Source organism: Saccopteryx leptura, chromosome 4 (genome assembly GCF_036850995.1).
Source record: "Saccopteryx leptura isolate mSacLep1 chromosome 4, mSacLep1_pri_phased_curated, whole genome shotgun sequence".
NCBI lineage: Eukaryota > Metazoa > Chordata > Mammalia > Chiroptera > Emballonuridae > Saccopteryx > Saccopteryx leptura.
In genome coordinates, this window is record NC_089506.1 from 192,718,786 (window position 1) to 192,733,642 (window position 14,857).

The following is a 14,857-nucleotide window of genomic DNA, read 5'->3' on the forward strand; positions in this document are numbered from 1 at the left end:
TCCATGGGGATTTGTCCTCTGGGTCACAGCATGTGTGTTTCCTCAAGTTTCTGGACTGCGGGCTCTGTGCCAGACATTGTGCTGGGGTTGGGTTCTCAGAAAGAGTCTGTGGCCCTACCTGGGGTTGCCTGTGAGCTCTCAGAAGGCAAGATGAAGATATATGAGAACAGTATTCTCTCTGTGTGTGTCCTAAGGTCTCTGTGGGCCAAAATCCTGGGAGACTTCTTGGAGGAAGGGGAAGCATTAGCTAGGTGCCCTCATAGGTTTTGGAGTAGGTGAAGTAAAGCAGGTGGGAGAAAAGGCACAGGCAGTCTGGGCAGTGGGAAAGTGTCAGACGAGTGGTCATCAGCAAGAAGACTGGGCAGCCTCCATTGCAGGGACATGGTTATAACACCTGTTCCCTGTCTCCAAGGGCATGCTGGCTAGTGGGGAGGTCAGGCTGGTTATATGAAATATATTGTATCAGCCGGCCAGCTGGGCTGATCACCACAAGCCCCACAGTCCTAAGTACTGGGCCCTGCAGAGATGAAGGGGACCTTCTAGACCTCTCCCTGCCATGAGCAGGCATAATTCATTTATTCAATAGTGAGTTATTGCTCTGGTTGGATAGCTCCATTGGTGACTCAAGTGTTATCCTGATAGAAGTTTCAGGGTTCAATCCCTGGTTAGGGCATATCTAGGAACAGATGTTTTTCTTTCTTCCTTCTTCTCTCTCTCTAAAATCAATAAATACATTTTTTTTAAAAAATGTAGGCACCCTTGTCAAAACTAAGGATACTATAGCAAACAGACCGAAATCCCTGTCCTTGTGCAGTGGAGAAAAACAAAACAGGGTCAGGGTAGGGAGGACTGGGTAGGGGTTGTCATCTTAGAAGAGGATATTGGAGCAGATACTTAAAGCATATACTTGAAGGGGATGAACAGATACTTGAAAGACATCTAGTATACCTGGGTATTTGAAGGAAAAGCATTCCAAATAGAGGGAATAGCATGTACAAAGGCCCTGAGGCTGGAACTTGTTTAGTGTGATCCAGGAGCAGCTGGAGGCCAGTGTCTTCAGTGAAATTGGTGAGGGAGGGTCAATAATGGTGGAGGAAAGAGGTGAGGAGGGCCTTGAAGCCCATTGTACTAACATCTATGGAGAACCTTCAAGGATTTTTAAAAAATAATTTATAATTAAATAATTACATTTAATTAAAATAAAATTACTTTAAAGTTGAGATTGAATTTACATAACATAAAACTTACCCATCTTTCCTGACCAGGCGGTGGCACAGTGGATAGAGCGTCAGACTGGGATGCGGAGGACCCAGGTTCGAGACCCCGAGGTCGCCAGCTTGAGCACGGACTCATCTGGTTTGAGCAAAGAGCTCACCAGCTCGGACCCAAGGTTGCTGGCTCGAGCAAGGGGTCACTCGGTCTGCTGAAGGCCCACGGTCAAGGCACATATGAGAAAGCAATCAATGAACAACTAAGGTGTGCAACATGCAATGAAAAACTGATGATTGATGCTTCTCATCTCTCTCCGTTCCTGTCTCTCTGTCCCTGTCTATCCCTCTCTTTGACTCTCTCTCTGTCCCTGTAAAAAAACAACAAAAAACTTACCCATTTTTAGCATACAGTGTGATGACTTTTAGCTTAAACAGACAATTGCATGGCCATTACCACAGTCCAGTCTTAGAACATTTCTTCCACCCAGGAAGTTTTCTTATGCCTGTTTTCAGAATCAGTCCCCGCTCCCACCATTAGACTTCCTATCTGTAGTTTTGAAGTTTTATTTAAATAGAATTATAAATATGTATCCTTTTTTTTTTTTTAGAAATTTTTTTTTTTTAAGATTTTATTTATTCATTATAGAGAGGGAAGAGAGAGAGAGAAGGGGGGAGGAGCAGGAAGCATCAACTCCCATATGTGCCTTGACCAGGTAAGCCCAGGGTTTTGAACTGGCAACCTCAGCGTTTCCAGGTTGACGCTTTATCCACTGCGCCACCACAGGTCAGGCTGAATATGTATCCTTTTGAGTCTGGTGTTTTCACTTAGTATAATGCATTCTGAGTTTCGCCCATATTATTGAATATGTCAGGAGTTTCTTATTATTGCTGAGTGCTGTACTGTTGTATAGATGTAATCTTTGTGCATTCACCAGACGATGCACAATTGGGTTTTAACCACTTCTTGGCTATTATGAATAAAGCTGCTATGAACATTATTATTATTTTTATTTTTACAAATCTTTGTATGGATATATGTTTTTATTTACCTTGGGTGGTTGGGTCATATGATAGGTATGTATTTAACTTTTTAAGAAGCTGCCAAACTGTTTTCCAAAGTCTTTGTACTGATTTTTATTTCCACCAACAATATGGATGTTCTAGTTGCTGTACATCATCATCAGCACTTGGTATTATCAGTTTTCCTGCTTTTAGCCTTTCCAGTTGGTGTGAAGTGGCATCTCTTTGAGGTTTTGATCCTCATTACCTAATGGCTAATGATGTTGGGCATTTTTTCATGTGGTTATTGCTGTTTGCATATCTTCATTGGTTGGTGAAATGACATTCAAATCTTTTGTTCATTTTTCATTAGGTTGTCTTCTTATCAGTGAGTCGTAAGAGTTCTTTTTGTGTTCTGAATACAAGTCCTTTATTAGATATGTGATTTGTAGCTCTTTTCCTCTGGGAGGGTCTTGGGCAGAGAGGGGCCATGGGCATGGGGAGGGTGACCTTGTACCTCATTTCAGTCTCAGCAACACACTCTCCTCTGCCTGAGGTATGTGGGGCTCCGCATCAAGATTTCCTAGGTCAGAGGGTCCCCCAGCTAACCCACAGGAGCAAGAAGCTTGTTTGGCAACTCTGAGTGGCCACCCATTTGCTGTCACCAGACACCACCCTCACATGCCCTTGCTAGTTCAGTGAGTCCCTCTCAGGCTTGGAGATGCCAGCGTAGCCTAATCAGGCTCACAGGAAGAGACGTGCACAAACCGTGGGGCAGTTCCCCAGTGAGCAGGCTCCTGGAGGGCCAGATCCCGGTGAGCAAGGGAGCAGCCTCATGCTCTGGCCTGCATTCCCGGGTTCAGAGTTGTGTATCAGGGGATCGTAGTGTTGGACTTGCAGGCTCCAGGGCCGGCTCAGGGTCGGCAAGCATGTCCCATTCTCCCGTCAGCTCATCTGGGCATGTAGGTGTCACCACCGTGTACCTTGGGGGAGCTCATTCTTCTCGGTTCTTATGGCTGGCAGCCCATGTGAGGAGCTGATTCTTCCCACGGCTGATCCACCCAGGACAGGTAATAGTGCTGCTGGCTTATCTTGCTGGCCTGAGAGCCACTCTGAGGGCACTGCGTATTCCTGCCATGTGGATTGTCAGTTGGCTCTTATGTTAGTCAGAATATTTTTGATGGCAAGCAACAGTGTCCCTTAAATAGGTTTAGGCAAAAAGAGAAAACGGTGCGTGTGTATATGAGGATTTGTGGCCATCTTCAGGCTCAGCTGGATCCAAGCCCTCCAGATCCAGTGACTTAGCTCCGCTTTCTGTGTTAGCGTTGTTCCTGGCAGCTCTCCCATGTGGTACCTGGGATGACCCTGCAGGTCCTGGCATCCACCCCATCCCCAGGCAGCTCCAGAGCGAGGAGAGAAAGCACCTCTTCCAAAAGGTTCCAGCCAGAGTTCAGGCCCCAGTGTTTCTTGGGTCATGTGATTTCCCCCTCAGCTAAACACGGGGGCTCTGACCGGAACTGGGTCATGTGTGTACACCAGGGGTCACCACATAACTCATGTGGATCAAGAGTGGAGAAAAGGATTCTCTAGAAGGGTGGGGTAAGAATATGGCTGCATGGGCAGAGGATGTGACATCCCTGACTGTGTCAGAGTGGAGTGCCAGAGAGCATTGATTTCCCTGTTCTCAAGGTCCTGAGTGCGTAAAGCCTTCACCCTGAACCTCCATTTGTTTCGTGGTGCTTTGCATTCCCTCTCCCCACTGGACAGTGCACTCCCAAGGCAGAGGCCTGCGGCTCTCAGGCAGGACAGGGCCTAGCCCTTGGTGCGCCCTCCGTCGACATTTGATGCAAGACAGGGTGTGCACACAGGACGGGGTGAGGGAGCCAGGGGATGGTGGCCTGTCCTTTATGCCTGTCCTCCAGTCTCCCTGCAGCCGGCCCTATCTTGCTGGCATCTGGTACCCTGAACTGATTTGATTACCTTGGAGACTGGTGGCTCCCTCTCTCAGGAGTCCCCTTTGTCAAACATTAACTAGTTCCCTATACATCATATACATCATACCATTCTGTATTTAGTTGTAAAGGCAACGAGCTAGAACGGTGGAAGGGCCAGCAGAGGGCATGTGAATCCCACCTGGTGAGATGTGTAGGCCTCTGTGTGTGTATATCCCACACCGGGTGGCCTGGGCAGGTCTTGGGAGGGTGAGCCCAAGAGCTGGAGTGTGGCCTCTGTGGCAAGGCAGAACAATGAGCTGGTGGATGAGATTAGATGTCGCTTTGTCCAGCCCGTATCAGGAGGGTTATGAGTTATTGGCTAGTAGTCCAAGAGAGCCTGGAGGCTCACGGAGAGTAAACCACCAGGTTGCCATGTGTCGGAATCCACACTGGCCTCTACTCCATGGTGAGAGCCACGCTCAGCCATTGGTGGCTGTGCTGACCCTCATAGTCCTAGTATGGGGCTGCTGGGGTTCATTGCTGCAGACCCCAAGCCACTTTGCTCCTGATTCTCGCCCCCTGGGCCCAGGAGATAGATAGAATGTATCAGACCTCTGAGTCCAGCCGACTAGGACACTTGTCCTGGCAACACTACCACACACTGGGCCCACACTTGCTGCCACTGCTCTGTGCCTCAGTTTCCCTATGTAGGAAAAGGGAGTGACGATGGTCTATCTGGCAGTGCTGGAATCCCACTGTGTGGGCATCGGGGTGCTGTTACAACTTGATCAGTCCTGTTCTTTGCCTGCAGGTGAGTGACGATGGCAGAGAGAACGTGACCTGCACGGGCCCTTACCCACCCACTGAGTGGCACCACCATGCAGAAGCCCAGTGGCCTGAAGCCCCCCGGCCGTGGGGGGAAACACTCGAGCCCCATGGGCCGAACGTCCTCCGGGTCAGCCTCGGCCTCTGCCACGGCGGCAGCCACCGGATCTAAGGAAGGTGCGCAGGGCTGGGGGTAGGGTGAGGGGCTGGGTGGGAACGTGTGTCTCCTGGAAGGGCCTCTCTGTGACCAGCCTGGAGGCCGGCAGTACATGGACCTTCTTCTTTCTGTCTGACTGTGATGCCTTGAGCGATGAATTAGTGACGGCACCAGTGCACGCTTTACGTGTGCTGTTCCTGTTCACACTCCGCCAGCCCAGGAGGCAGGAACCACTATTGGCTCCACCACGGGTGAGGAAATGGAGTTCCAGAGAGGCCTGGCGTCTTGCCCAAGGCCACTCTGCCCCCTTCTGTCTCCCTTCTAGGGTCTGAGATTGTCCTGGTGGAACCAGCCCCATCTTCCCATCAGCCTGCTTGTCTGCCACCCAGAACCATGCCCTTTAACCTTTCTTTATCTGACCTCTAGTCTTCCTGTGTGTGGGCGGAGGGCGCCCTGGCTGGGAGCACCAGCTCTGAAGGCAAATGGTGGAGAACAGCTGCTACTTGCTTTTTCTGATCATAAAAGTATGATCGACCCTGTGGGATGTGTGGGAAGTTGAATGCAGGAATAAAATTGCTGATAATCCTACCGTCTGGAGGCAACTATTATTTTGGTTTATGTCCTTACCCCTTTTTTCTTATGTATATGTAATCATGCTGCATCTACAACTCGGAAATCTGCTTTTTTGCATCTACTATAAACAGGTCAATTTTTCATATCATAAAAACTTCACATGCTTATCGTTTTTAAGTGGCTGTAAAATATTCTGTTCGTTCAACACATATAAGTCAAGGGCCTGCTTTGTTGGCACAGTCCTAACCCCTAAGCGCTAGAGCTCTCCTTCTGAGCAAAAGCGGCTGTGGTCCCAGCACTCGGGGGCTGCCAGTCGGGTGGGGGAGGCCCAATGTCATGATATCTTATAATGGGGGCCTGACCAGGCCTGGGAGGTGGGATGTGTGAGTGGGGGTCTGGAAGGTGGCAGTTCACTAGATGATGAGGGGAGGGTATTCTAGGCAGAGGGAACAGCATGTGCAAAGCCTCAGTGGCAGGAGCGGGAATACAGGGAGGGAAAGAAACTAGGTGAGGCTGGAGCATGACCGGTGAGAAGTGTGCTGGTGAGATGGTGGACCGGGTGGGGGCAGCTTGGGCTTATGCAGGGAGTTTATTATCATCTTAATAGCAGTGGGAAGCCACTGGAGGGTTGTGAATCAAAAGAAATATGATAGAAGGAGTTGGAAAATTTCTTTCTAAACCCATTCTCTGCAGTTGAAACATCTTTGGGCACAAATCCTTGCTTTGAATATACTGCAGCTATCAAGGTAAGATGCTATCCATCTCATCTGATTGGCATAGCAGTTTGGAGAGATGAAAAACAGCCAGAGGCCAGACTGGGAAATCTGGACCCTGGTTGGGTCAAGGAAAGTTTGAGCCAAAGGCCTGGGCAGTTGGCAGAACCAGGTCACTGGCAGAACTCAGCAACCAGCATGACAGGGTGAGCAAGCTGCGCAGAGTGGCCCACAGGTGACCTGCACAGCCAGGTCTGCCCAGTACATCCTCGTCTGAGGGTCCAGACTTTCCCTCCCCGGTGGCAGTTCTCCCTTTACTCTTAGAGAGAGAGAGGAGAAGAGGAGAGACAGAGAGAGAGAAGGGGGGAGGGAGGAGCTGGAAGCATCAACTCCCATATGTGCCTTGACCAGGCAAGCCCAGGGTTTCGAACAAGCGACCTCAGCATTTCCAGGTCGACGCTTTATCCACTGCGCCACCACAGGTCAGGCCCTCCCTTTACTCTTGGGACGTACTCCTGAGCGATGAGAAAAAGCCAGAGGGGAGAAAACAAGGCAGGAAGGGTGTTCCAGGTGGAGAGAACCTCCGATACAAAGGCCATGAGGCAGGAATGAATTGTTTGTTATGAAGGGAGATGGGTCTGGGTAGAGAGGAGTGTGAATGAGGCTGAGGGTGACAGGCAGATTATGAAGGGTGGGAGTTTGGGGTTGTTTCAAGTGTGATGGAAGATGTTGGAGGATTTTAGCAAAGGAGTACACACCCCTCAGGCCACCATATGCAGAATGGCTGTTGAGGTTAAGAGGACAGGTTGGGGAGACCAGTGACATGTGGTCACCCAGCAAGGATGTCTATACTCACTGCCAGGGCTCTCAGAGGTCAAGGGGCTGACCACCATAAGTGGGCCATCAGGGAAGACTTCCTGGAGGAAACCTGAAAGGCATAGCCTTGGGACTGGGGGGTATGGAAGAGGGAGAGGAGGACTTGCAGGCAGTGGAGAAGAGTGTGGACAGAGGCACCAGGTGGGCTGAGCTTGGTCCAGTGGGGGTTGGGACTGGCGGTTGTGCGGCCCACTCTCTGGAGACGGGCAGCAGCCAGGCCTGCCGTGACCCTCTTCTCTACTGGGCAGAGCCCCAGGCACCTCTGGGTTCCTTCCTCAGTGCTGCCCCCCTGATCGAGAGAGGCCTGCGCCTGGCTCTGATCCAGATCTAATGTGCTCTGCCCTGGAAGTCACTTAACCTCTCTGAGCCACTAATGGGATAATAGCATCTCTCTGATGGGATCAAGTCAGTGCAGTGCCTGCAGGTACAAAACTCATTAGAGAGTAATTTCTTTTCCTTCCACCCATCCATAATCTCATCCCAGAAAAACTTGAAAGTGATAAAAAAAAGAAGCACCCCTCCATGGAACCTCATCACAGCCACCGCGGGGGCATATTTTTTCCCAATCTTTCTTTCTATTGCACGTATTGGTTTAAGTGATTAAATCATAGGTTGCCCCCGTATTTGCATCTTCCTTTTTCACGTTTGATTGCTCCCGTAGTGTCTTTGCTGTCCTTTTGAACAGCTGCACAGTAGCCACTCAAGGGGGTGGGGCTGGAGCATACACTGTGGCATGCTGGCTGTGGTCCGGCAGCCCCTGAAGGTGGGGCCTGGGTGATCTGGCTTGGCCTGAGCCCCTCTACCCCGAAGGGCTGTTCCAGAGAGAGGAGGTGCCCCTGCATGAATGTCCGATTGATTACAGAGCCCCACGTGGGCATGAGAGGCTGCAGCTGGGCTCGGTGGTGCCCGCCCTCCTCTGGCACCAGCTGCCTCTACAGACACCCGGGCGAGGGCAGGAGTACGGAGCCGGCAGAGCTGGCAGAGGCAGAGGAGCCCTGCGAGAAGGGAAGGGAGATTTTTGACTCCTTAACACCCAGATCTGCTTTTGTCCCTACTCCAGGGACAGAGTCTCTGGAGAGGAGGGGCCAGTGGAAGTACCAGGGCAGGACTGTGCCCCCCCTACTCTTGTGGCCCCTCGGGACCCTTTCCCCACCCCTACCCCCCCGGAACTAGCCATCTGCTCTCCCAGGTGCTGGAGGTGCCACCCCATCGGAGGCTGGGACCCCGAGTGAGGGGCACTGGGGCACTGGGGGATGGCTCTGCCGGAGGCTGGAACCGGGTAGGGGTGGGGGCAGTAAAAAGCTGGAGTCTCTTCTGGGAATCGGGGCAGTGGCTGCCTCCCAAAGCATGAGCTCAGCCTTCTGGCAGAGGGTCTGGCCAAGAGCTGGGCCTGGGCTGATGCCCCCACCCCCTGCCCGCTGGCGATGAGAGGGCCTGTGTCGGTCCCCAGAGCTGTGACACTCAGAGCTGCAGAACCAAGGGGGCCGTAAGGGGGTCTCTCATACTAGGAGGTGGCCCAGAGGTGGTCAGAGCAGGTGCACAGGAGGGAGGTCTGGGTCCCACCTGTGGGCAGAGGCCTGGGTGGGGCAGTGAGGTCCAGGGCAGCCCAGCCGAACAGGAGGGAGCACCCGGAGGCTGCTTCAGATAAGGATGTCAGAGAGGATCTTGCTTAGGTCATGACATTGGTGCAAAGATCTGAGTGACAGGAGCCAACCCCGCTGAGGTTAGGGGAAGAGCATCAAGGCAGAGGGAACAGCGGCTCCAGAGGCCCTGAGGTTTGACATGTCAGAACCAGAGAGCAGTTTGAGTGGGCAAGGGGGGTATTGCTCATGGGCCGGGACAGGAGTCAGGGCCCCACATGGAAGTTCGGGAGCTGTGACTGGGGGTCTGTAATCTAGCCTGGACCTGAAAGAGGAGGGGGTTCAGGCCTCCAGGTTGGCAGCCCCAGACTGCTGCTGGTGTGTGGCCCTCCCTCTGGTCAGAACCAGCCTGCAGCTGTCAGGCAGGGTCCGACACCGCCCTGCAATTGTGGGAAAGGGGCTGTGAGACATCGTGAACAGGGGCCCTTAGCCCTGCCTTGGGGTTCGCTTCTGAACCTCAGGTTGGGCAGGCCAGGTCAGGGGTGTCCCTCTTGGCCCCAACAAAAAGAGGACTGCATTGACGTAGGGAGGATCGGGGCTGCTGAGTGAGGGGACAGACCCCAGCCACTGTCGAGCTCCCTTTGCCCTTGCTGCTTTGATGGGGCAGGCAGGTTCTTGAGGGACCTTTCCTATCCTCTGCACTGTGGTCCTGCCCAAGATGTCCTGTCTAGGAGGGGCAACTTTGACACTTGCTCTGTCACAAGAGGGCTCTCCAGCGGGCATCTTACCACATTTCTTTCTCATTAACCACCCAATGAGATAACTGCTGTTCTCTCCATTTTAAAGATGAGAAAACTGAGGCTAGGAGCTCTCAGCTGAGTTGCCCAGAGTTACAGGACCAGAGCGCAGCAGGGATGGAGTCGAGGTTCATGCTGGGTTGGGTCTAAATCTGGCTCAGGCCACTGGCACCTGCCATCCCACCCCAGGGGTGGGGTGGTTGGGGCTTCAACTTCAGTCCCAGCCCCATAAACTCAGGTCACACCCGGGGCAGGTGAGCAGGGTGGAGGAGTGGGCTGTTCTCATTAAGTTGGTCACAACTGTCCTCTAGTGTGCCCTTGGCCTTTCCTCATGCTGGGGACCCAGGACATAGGAGGTCAAGGAAGAGTGCAGGGGATTCCCCCTCAGACAGGCAGCGGGCCAGGCCCCTCGGGCGGGCGCGGCTCACCCCCTATATCTTGATCCCTTCAAAGGGCCCACACAGGGCTGGTCCCAGAGCTTTTAGTTCTAGCTTACTGGGTTGGGCCCAGATGCCCCTGCACCCTGTGGGTGCTACAGATATGGCAGCCAGCCAGACGTACCCCTGGTGGGGCCCCCAGAGCTGGCTTCTCGTCTTAGACGCTGACCTCACCCCGCTCTGTCCCCGGATTGTCGTTCAGCTTGGCGCTCAGTGCACCCTGTGAGGGCGGGACGCCTCATCCCCATTTTAAGCGACTTGTCCCGGATGCTCTGCAAACCTGGGCAGCACGAGGGTTCCCTCCAGCCCCGGCTCCTGCAGAGCCAGCACAGCCCCCGGGCAGCACTCACTCCCTTCAAGGTCAACCTCTCTGGCTCTCCCTGACCACATCCTAAACTTTTTAATGGCATCAGGATGGGGAAAGCCAAGCTGAGCTTTTTTGTGGCTGGGCTGTGGGGGAGGGGGACGGCGAGGCCTCCTAATGCTCCTGACGTTGCTGGTATTGATCCAGGGGGTGTGGTCCCAGCTGCCAGCACTCCCTGTCGTGTGTGGTGGCTACAGCAGGGCTTCTCCATGGGGAGCTGGCTCTGCTCTTTCCAGGGTAAGCCACCCACTTCTTTCTTCCCTGGGTCCCCAGCTGAGTCTGCTCGGTGGCAGCTTCATCCTCCTGATAAAGCTGGGAGTAGGGGGAATGGGTGGGGGCTTCTGAGTTCCCCTTGGCTCAAGAAGGATGATGAGCGATCCGGGCACTGAGGCCCGCCCCATAGTGGCTGATAGCTGGTCCCTCCTCCAGGGATGGCTGGCTGGAGGCAGCATAGCAGGGGAATGGAGGGCCCGTGGTGGCCAGAGGCATGGGTTCTGCCTTGGTCAGGGTGGACTGGGAGGGATGGACTCAGCTCTTCCTGGAGGCCACATTGGTGGGTGCCATCCGTACCGACTTTGGGGTGAACCAGGCTGGGGTCTCACGGTGGGAAAGGCGGCTCCCTTGAGGGCCACAGAGACCTCATTGCTTCCTTTATGACCTATGCCTTGAACACCTGCTGGGGAGAAGGTGGGCCTTAGAGCAGAATGCAGCTTCAGGGTTTGTGGGCATTTATGTGTGTTGCTTTGGGGCAGCCAGGGAGGGGAGTTCAGCCTCATGGCCAGCCTGCAGTTCATTCTGGTCCCAGGGCTCCAAAGGTAGAGAGGGGAGTTGGTAAGTGTTCTGGGTGGGGTGCAGATGTGTATCCCTGAGTCCTGGCTTTGCAAACCAAGGAAGAATGGAGCCCTCTGGGGTGGCTGCCAATGAGGGCCATTGGAGCTGCTCTGATAGACAGGCAGGGTTTCCTTAGGTGACAGAGAGGAAAATGCTGTACTTTAAGGCCAGGGTGACTGTGTTCTGCCTGGGATAGCCCTAGTTTATGCCTGCGGTCTTGGCACGATGCTATATTAATAACACCTCCTTTCTCTCTGAGGTGTCTGGTTTTGGCTGATGAATCATGTGGTCACCTTATTTCCTTATTTATTGCCCCTCCTAAGTGGTCACAGCTCACATAAAAGGCTCTAAGATGTCCTGCAGCAACATAACCTTAACTTTTTTAAGCCATTGGTTCTTAAGCTTGTTTGAATTTGGAGATTAATTTTTTTTTCATTATACCTGTTAACACCCTGTGGATCTATGCTCCGTGGAACATTTAGGAAACTGACGAGCTCCTGGAGGGACCAGGTCCTAGCGTAGGTCCCTCCTACTGCATTTCTTCTGGCCTTCTAGGGGCGCAGGGCAGACTTCACAGCACATCTGTCACTGTGGGTCCCTGCAAAGTCCCGCTTATGTTTTCTCAAATTGATTCCTTTTCATCTTGTTTTCTGTGTTCCCATACCCCCGGCCCCAGACATTTGTGCCCAGTGCTGTGTGTTGGGACACTCCCAAACCTTGCTTTCTCATCAAGCATCGCATCAGAAACACTTTCCCTTGTAAGAATCATCTCTAAAGGTTGCTGGATAATCTGAAAGACTTGATCATCATCTACATCACTGATCCCCTTTTTGGGGGCACTTAGATTCAGGGGTGTGTGATTTTGTTTTTTGGTTTATTTGTTTTGTGAATAAGATAGTCAGTTTTTTTTTTCTTTCTTTCTAAATTATTTCATTGGGAAATGGGCCAAAGATTACATTCCTTATTTTATTTGTTGTATTTTACTACAAAGGTAGCATTATAAAGTAAAAGGTTAACATTAAAAATGATCTGTAGCCAAAGATTTCAAACGGATGGGGTGGTGATGCCTGATCTTGGGAGAGGCCTTTGAGACCCTGGACAGAGGTGTGGATGTAGGGGTTATTTCCTCTGTGGAATTGCTGGATCTTGATGAATAACTGGATTGTTGGGGTGGGAGGGGGAGGAGCAATGAGGGTCTGAGTAAATGAATGGGTGGGGGCCCATTCCTGAGATGGGGAGGACACAGGAGGAGCTCTTAGAGAGGGGGTCCTTTGGTTCAGAATGTGGATTGTGAGACTCAGGGGAACATCCTGGAAGAGGCAGCTATAGGATGGGCAGGTCTGGTATCCAGGGAAGGAATCTGGGCTGGAGAGAGCATTTGGGGCCCAGCTTCATTTTATATCTTCCTGTGTCATTTAGATCTTTGACAAGGAGAATTTATTAGTGTCTTAAAAAGCAGAAGTATGTTAGCATACAGGCAGTAAGCTTCAGGAGAGGGCTGGGTTATAGGGAAACACAGTGTAGGTCAGGGTTCCCCAGGTACTGATCAGGGAAGGACAGTTCTCGGCCTCTCCGCCCCGCCCCTACCTGCTCTCTGTGTGAAGATAAGGGACTCGGTGCTTCTCTCTCCCCTCTTCCTGTCTCTCATTCATGGAGTATGTAGAGAATATGGGTGGGTCTTGGATGGACCACCCATCCGTGGTGTGGGCTGGGACTCGTGGTGTGGTGTTGCCAACCCATGCCAGCTCATAAAAACCAATCGTGAAATTTCGGGAATTTTGCTAGCTAGGTTAAACACAGCCATTGTTTTTAAGAATCAGATTGTACCTGACCAGGTGGTGGCGCAGTGGATAGAGCGTCGGACTGGGATGCGGAGGACCCAGGTTCGAGACCCGGAGGTCACCAGCTTGAGCATAGGCTCATCTGGTTTGAGCAAAAGCTCACCAGCTTGGACCCAAGGGGTTGCTTGGTCTGCTGAAGGCCCACGGTCAAGGCACATATGAGAGAGCAATCAATGAACAACTAAGGTGTCGCAACAAAAAACTGATGATTGATGCTTCTCATCTCTCTCCGTTCCTGTCTGTCTGTCCCTATCTATCCCTCTCTCTGACTCTCTCTCTGTCTCTGTAAAAAAAAAAAAAAAAAAAAAAAAAAGAATCAGATTGTGTGGACTGACAATTAAATAAATTCTATGGAAAACATAGGTAATAAATACTCAACATGACTTCTAGTAGTACTTCTGGTAGTGTTTATACCATTAATACTTCTTATTGCTATTTACTAACAGTAAGATTTATAATATCCGTGTTTTTGAGGTTATCTATTCTGTGGTGGAAATACTGTATAATCTCTTCCAACTCCATGTTCAGTGATTTCATGCTGATAGTTTGAAATTGGTCATGGTGGGAGAATTTACACCATGGAAACTGGCAAATTCTACAAAATCAGGGTAATTTTCTCCCAGAGTTAGTTGTTAAGCTTTTACCAGCACAACATCAGCTGGAAGGAACCCAGGTAGAAAGAGGAGTGAACAGAGACTAACTACCCTATTAGGGAGGATCCCAGGGCGGGCAGGGTGGAGGAGGCAGAGAGGCCCCCAGTCCTGTCATGGGATCAGCAGGTTTGTTTCCGAAAAGAGAAGATGGTCTTAGCTTTCCTCTAGAACAGTGATTTTTACCTGGTGTGCCACAGCATGCTGGGGGGCCGCCTGAGTTTTCAAACCATGCAATACTGCCTTAGTCGGGGGCACCGACCACTTTTCTCTTAGATTGCCAAATAAAAAAATGGCAATAGCCCTGGCTGGTTAGCTCAGTTGGTTAGAGGGCATTTCAGATATGCCAGGGTTGCCAATCCCCAGTCAGGGCACATACAGGAATCAACCAATGACAGCATGAATAGGTGGAACAACAAATCGTTTCTCTCTCTCTCTCTCTCTCTCTCTCTCTCTCTCTCTTTCCCCCCCTCTCTCTAAGTATCAATCAATAAAAAAATTTTTAATGACAATAGCCAACACAATAATAGCCATCCAGTGTCAATAAATCAAAATTACACCTATTTTTTGTCAGATCATATATTTATGTCAGAAATATACTTTTGGTGTGCCGCAAAATTCTAGTAATTAGTTTATGTGTGCTGTGAGATCAAAAGGGTTGAAAATAGCTTCCCTAGAAGCATGGGGAAAGCAGGGAGGGCTCAGGGAGGTACAGAGGGCGGAGGGGGCCAGGTGGAGCAGAGCTGCCGGGAGTGACCTTCACTTCCTTGACTGAAGGAATGGGAATGACTTGCAGCTGAGGACATGACAATGCCACACACCCAGCACAGAGTCACCACGGCTCCTGCTTCCAGGAGTGGGACCCGGCTCGGAGCAGGCAGCCCCGCTGGCACTGAGGACTGCCACCTGGTGCCAGGCTGTGTGCAGGGGCAAAGCAAAGCCCTCTTGAGCTTTGATTTAAGTCTGGAAGCAGACACGCATGGGTGAAGCTGGGGCATAAATCTCCAGAAGAAAGGAGCAGAGGGAGATGCGGGTGGGCTGCTTTTAGAAGAAGTAATCAGGGAGGTGA

At 51.5% G+C, this 14,857-nt stretch overlaps 1 protein-coding gene across 2 annotated transcripts in view; it reads left to right on the top strand.

The window, feature by feature from the left end:
• CLIP2 (CAP-Gly domain containing linker protein 2) overlaps positions 1-14,857 on the top strand; it is an 82,740-nt gene that overhangs the window by 17,824 nt on the left and 50,059 nt on the right. For both annotated transcript variants that reach the window (XM_066382419.1, XM_066382420.1), the window contains exon 2: positions 4,956-5,146. In XM_066382419.1, the coding sequence (XP_066238516.1) occupies positions 5,023-5,146 (124 nt within the window). In that variant the 5' untranslated portion in view covers positions 4,956-5,022. The remainder of the gene's footprint in view (positions 1-4,955; positions 5,147-14,857) is intronic.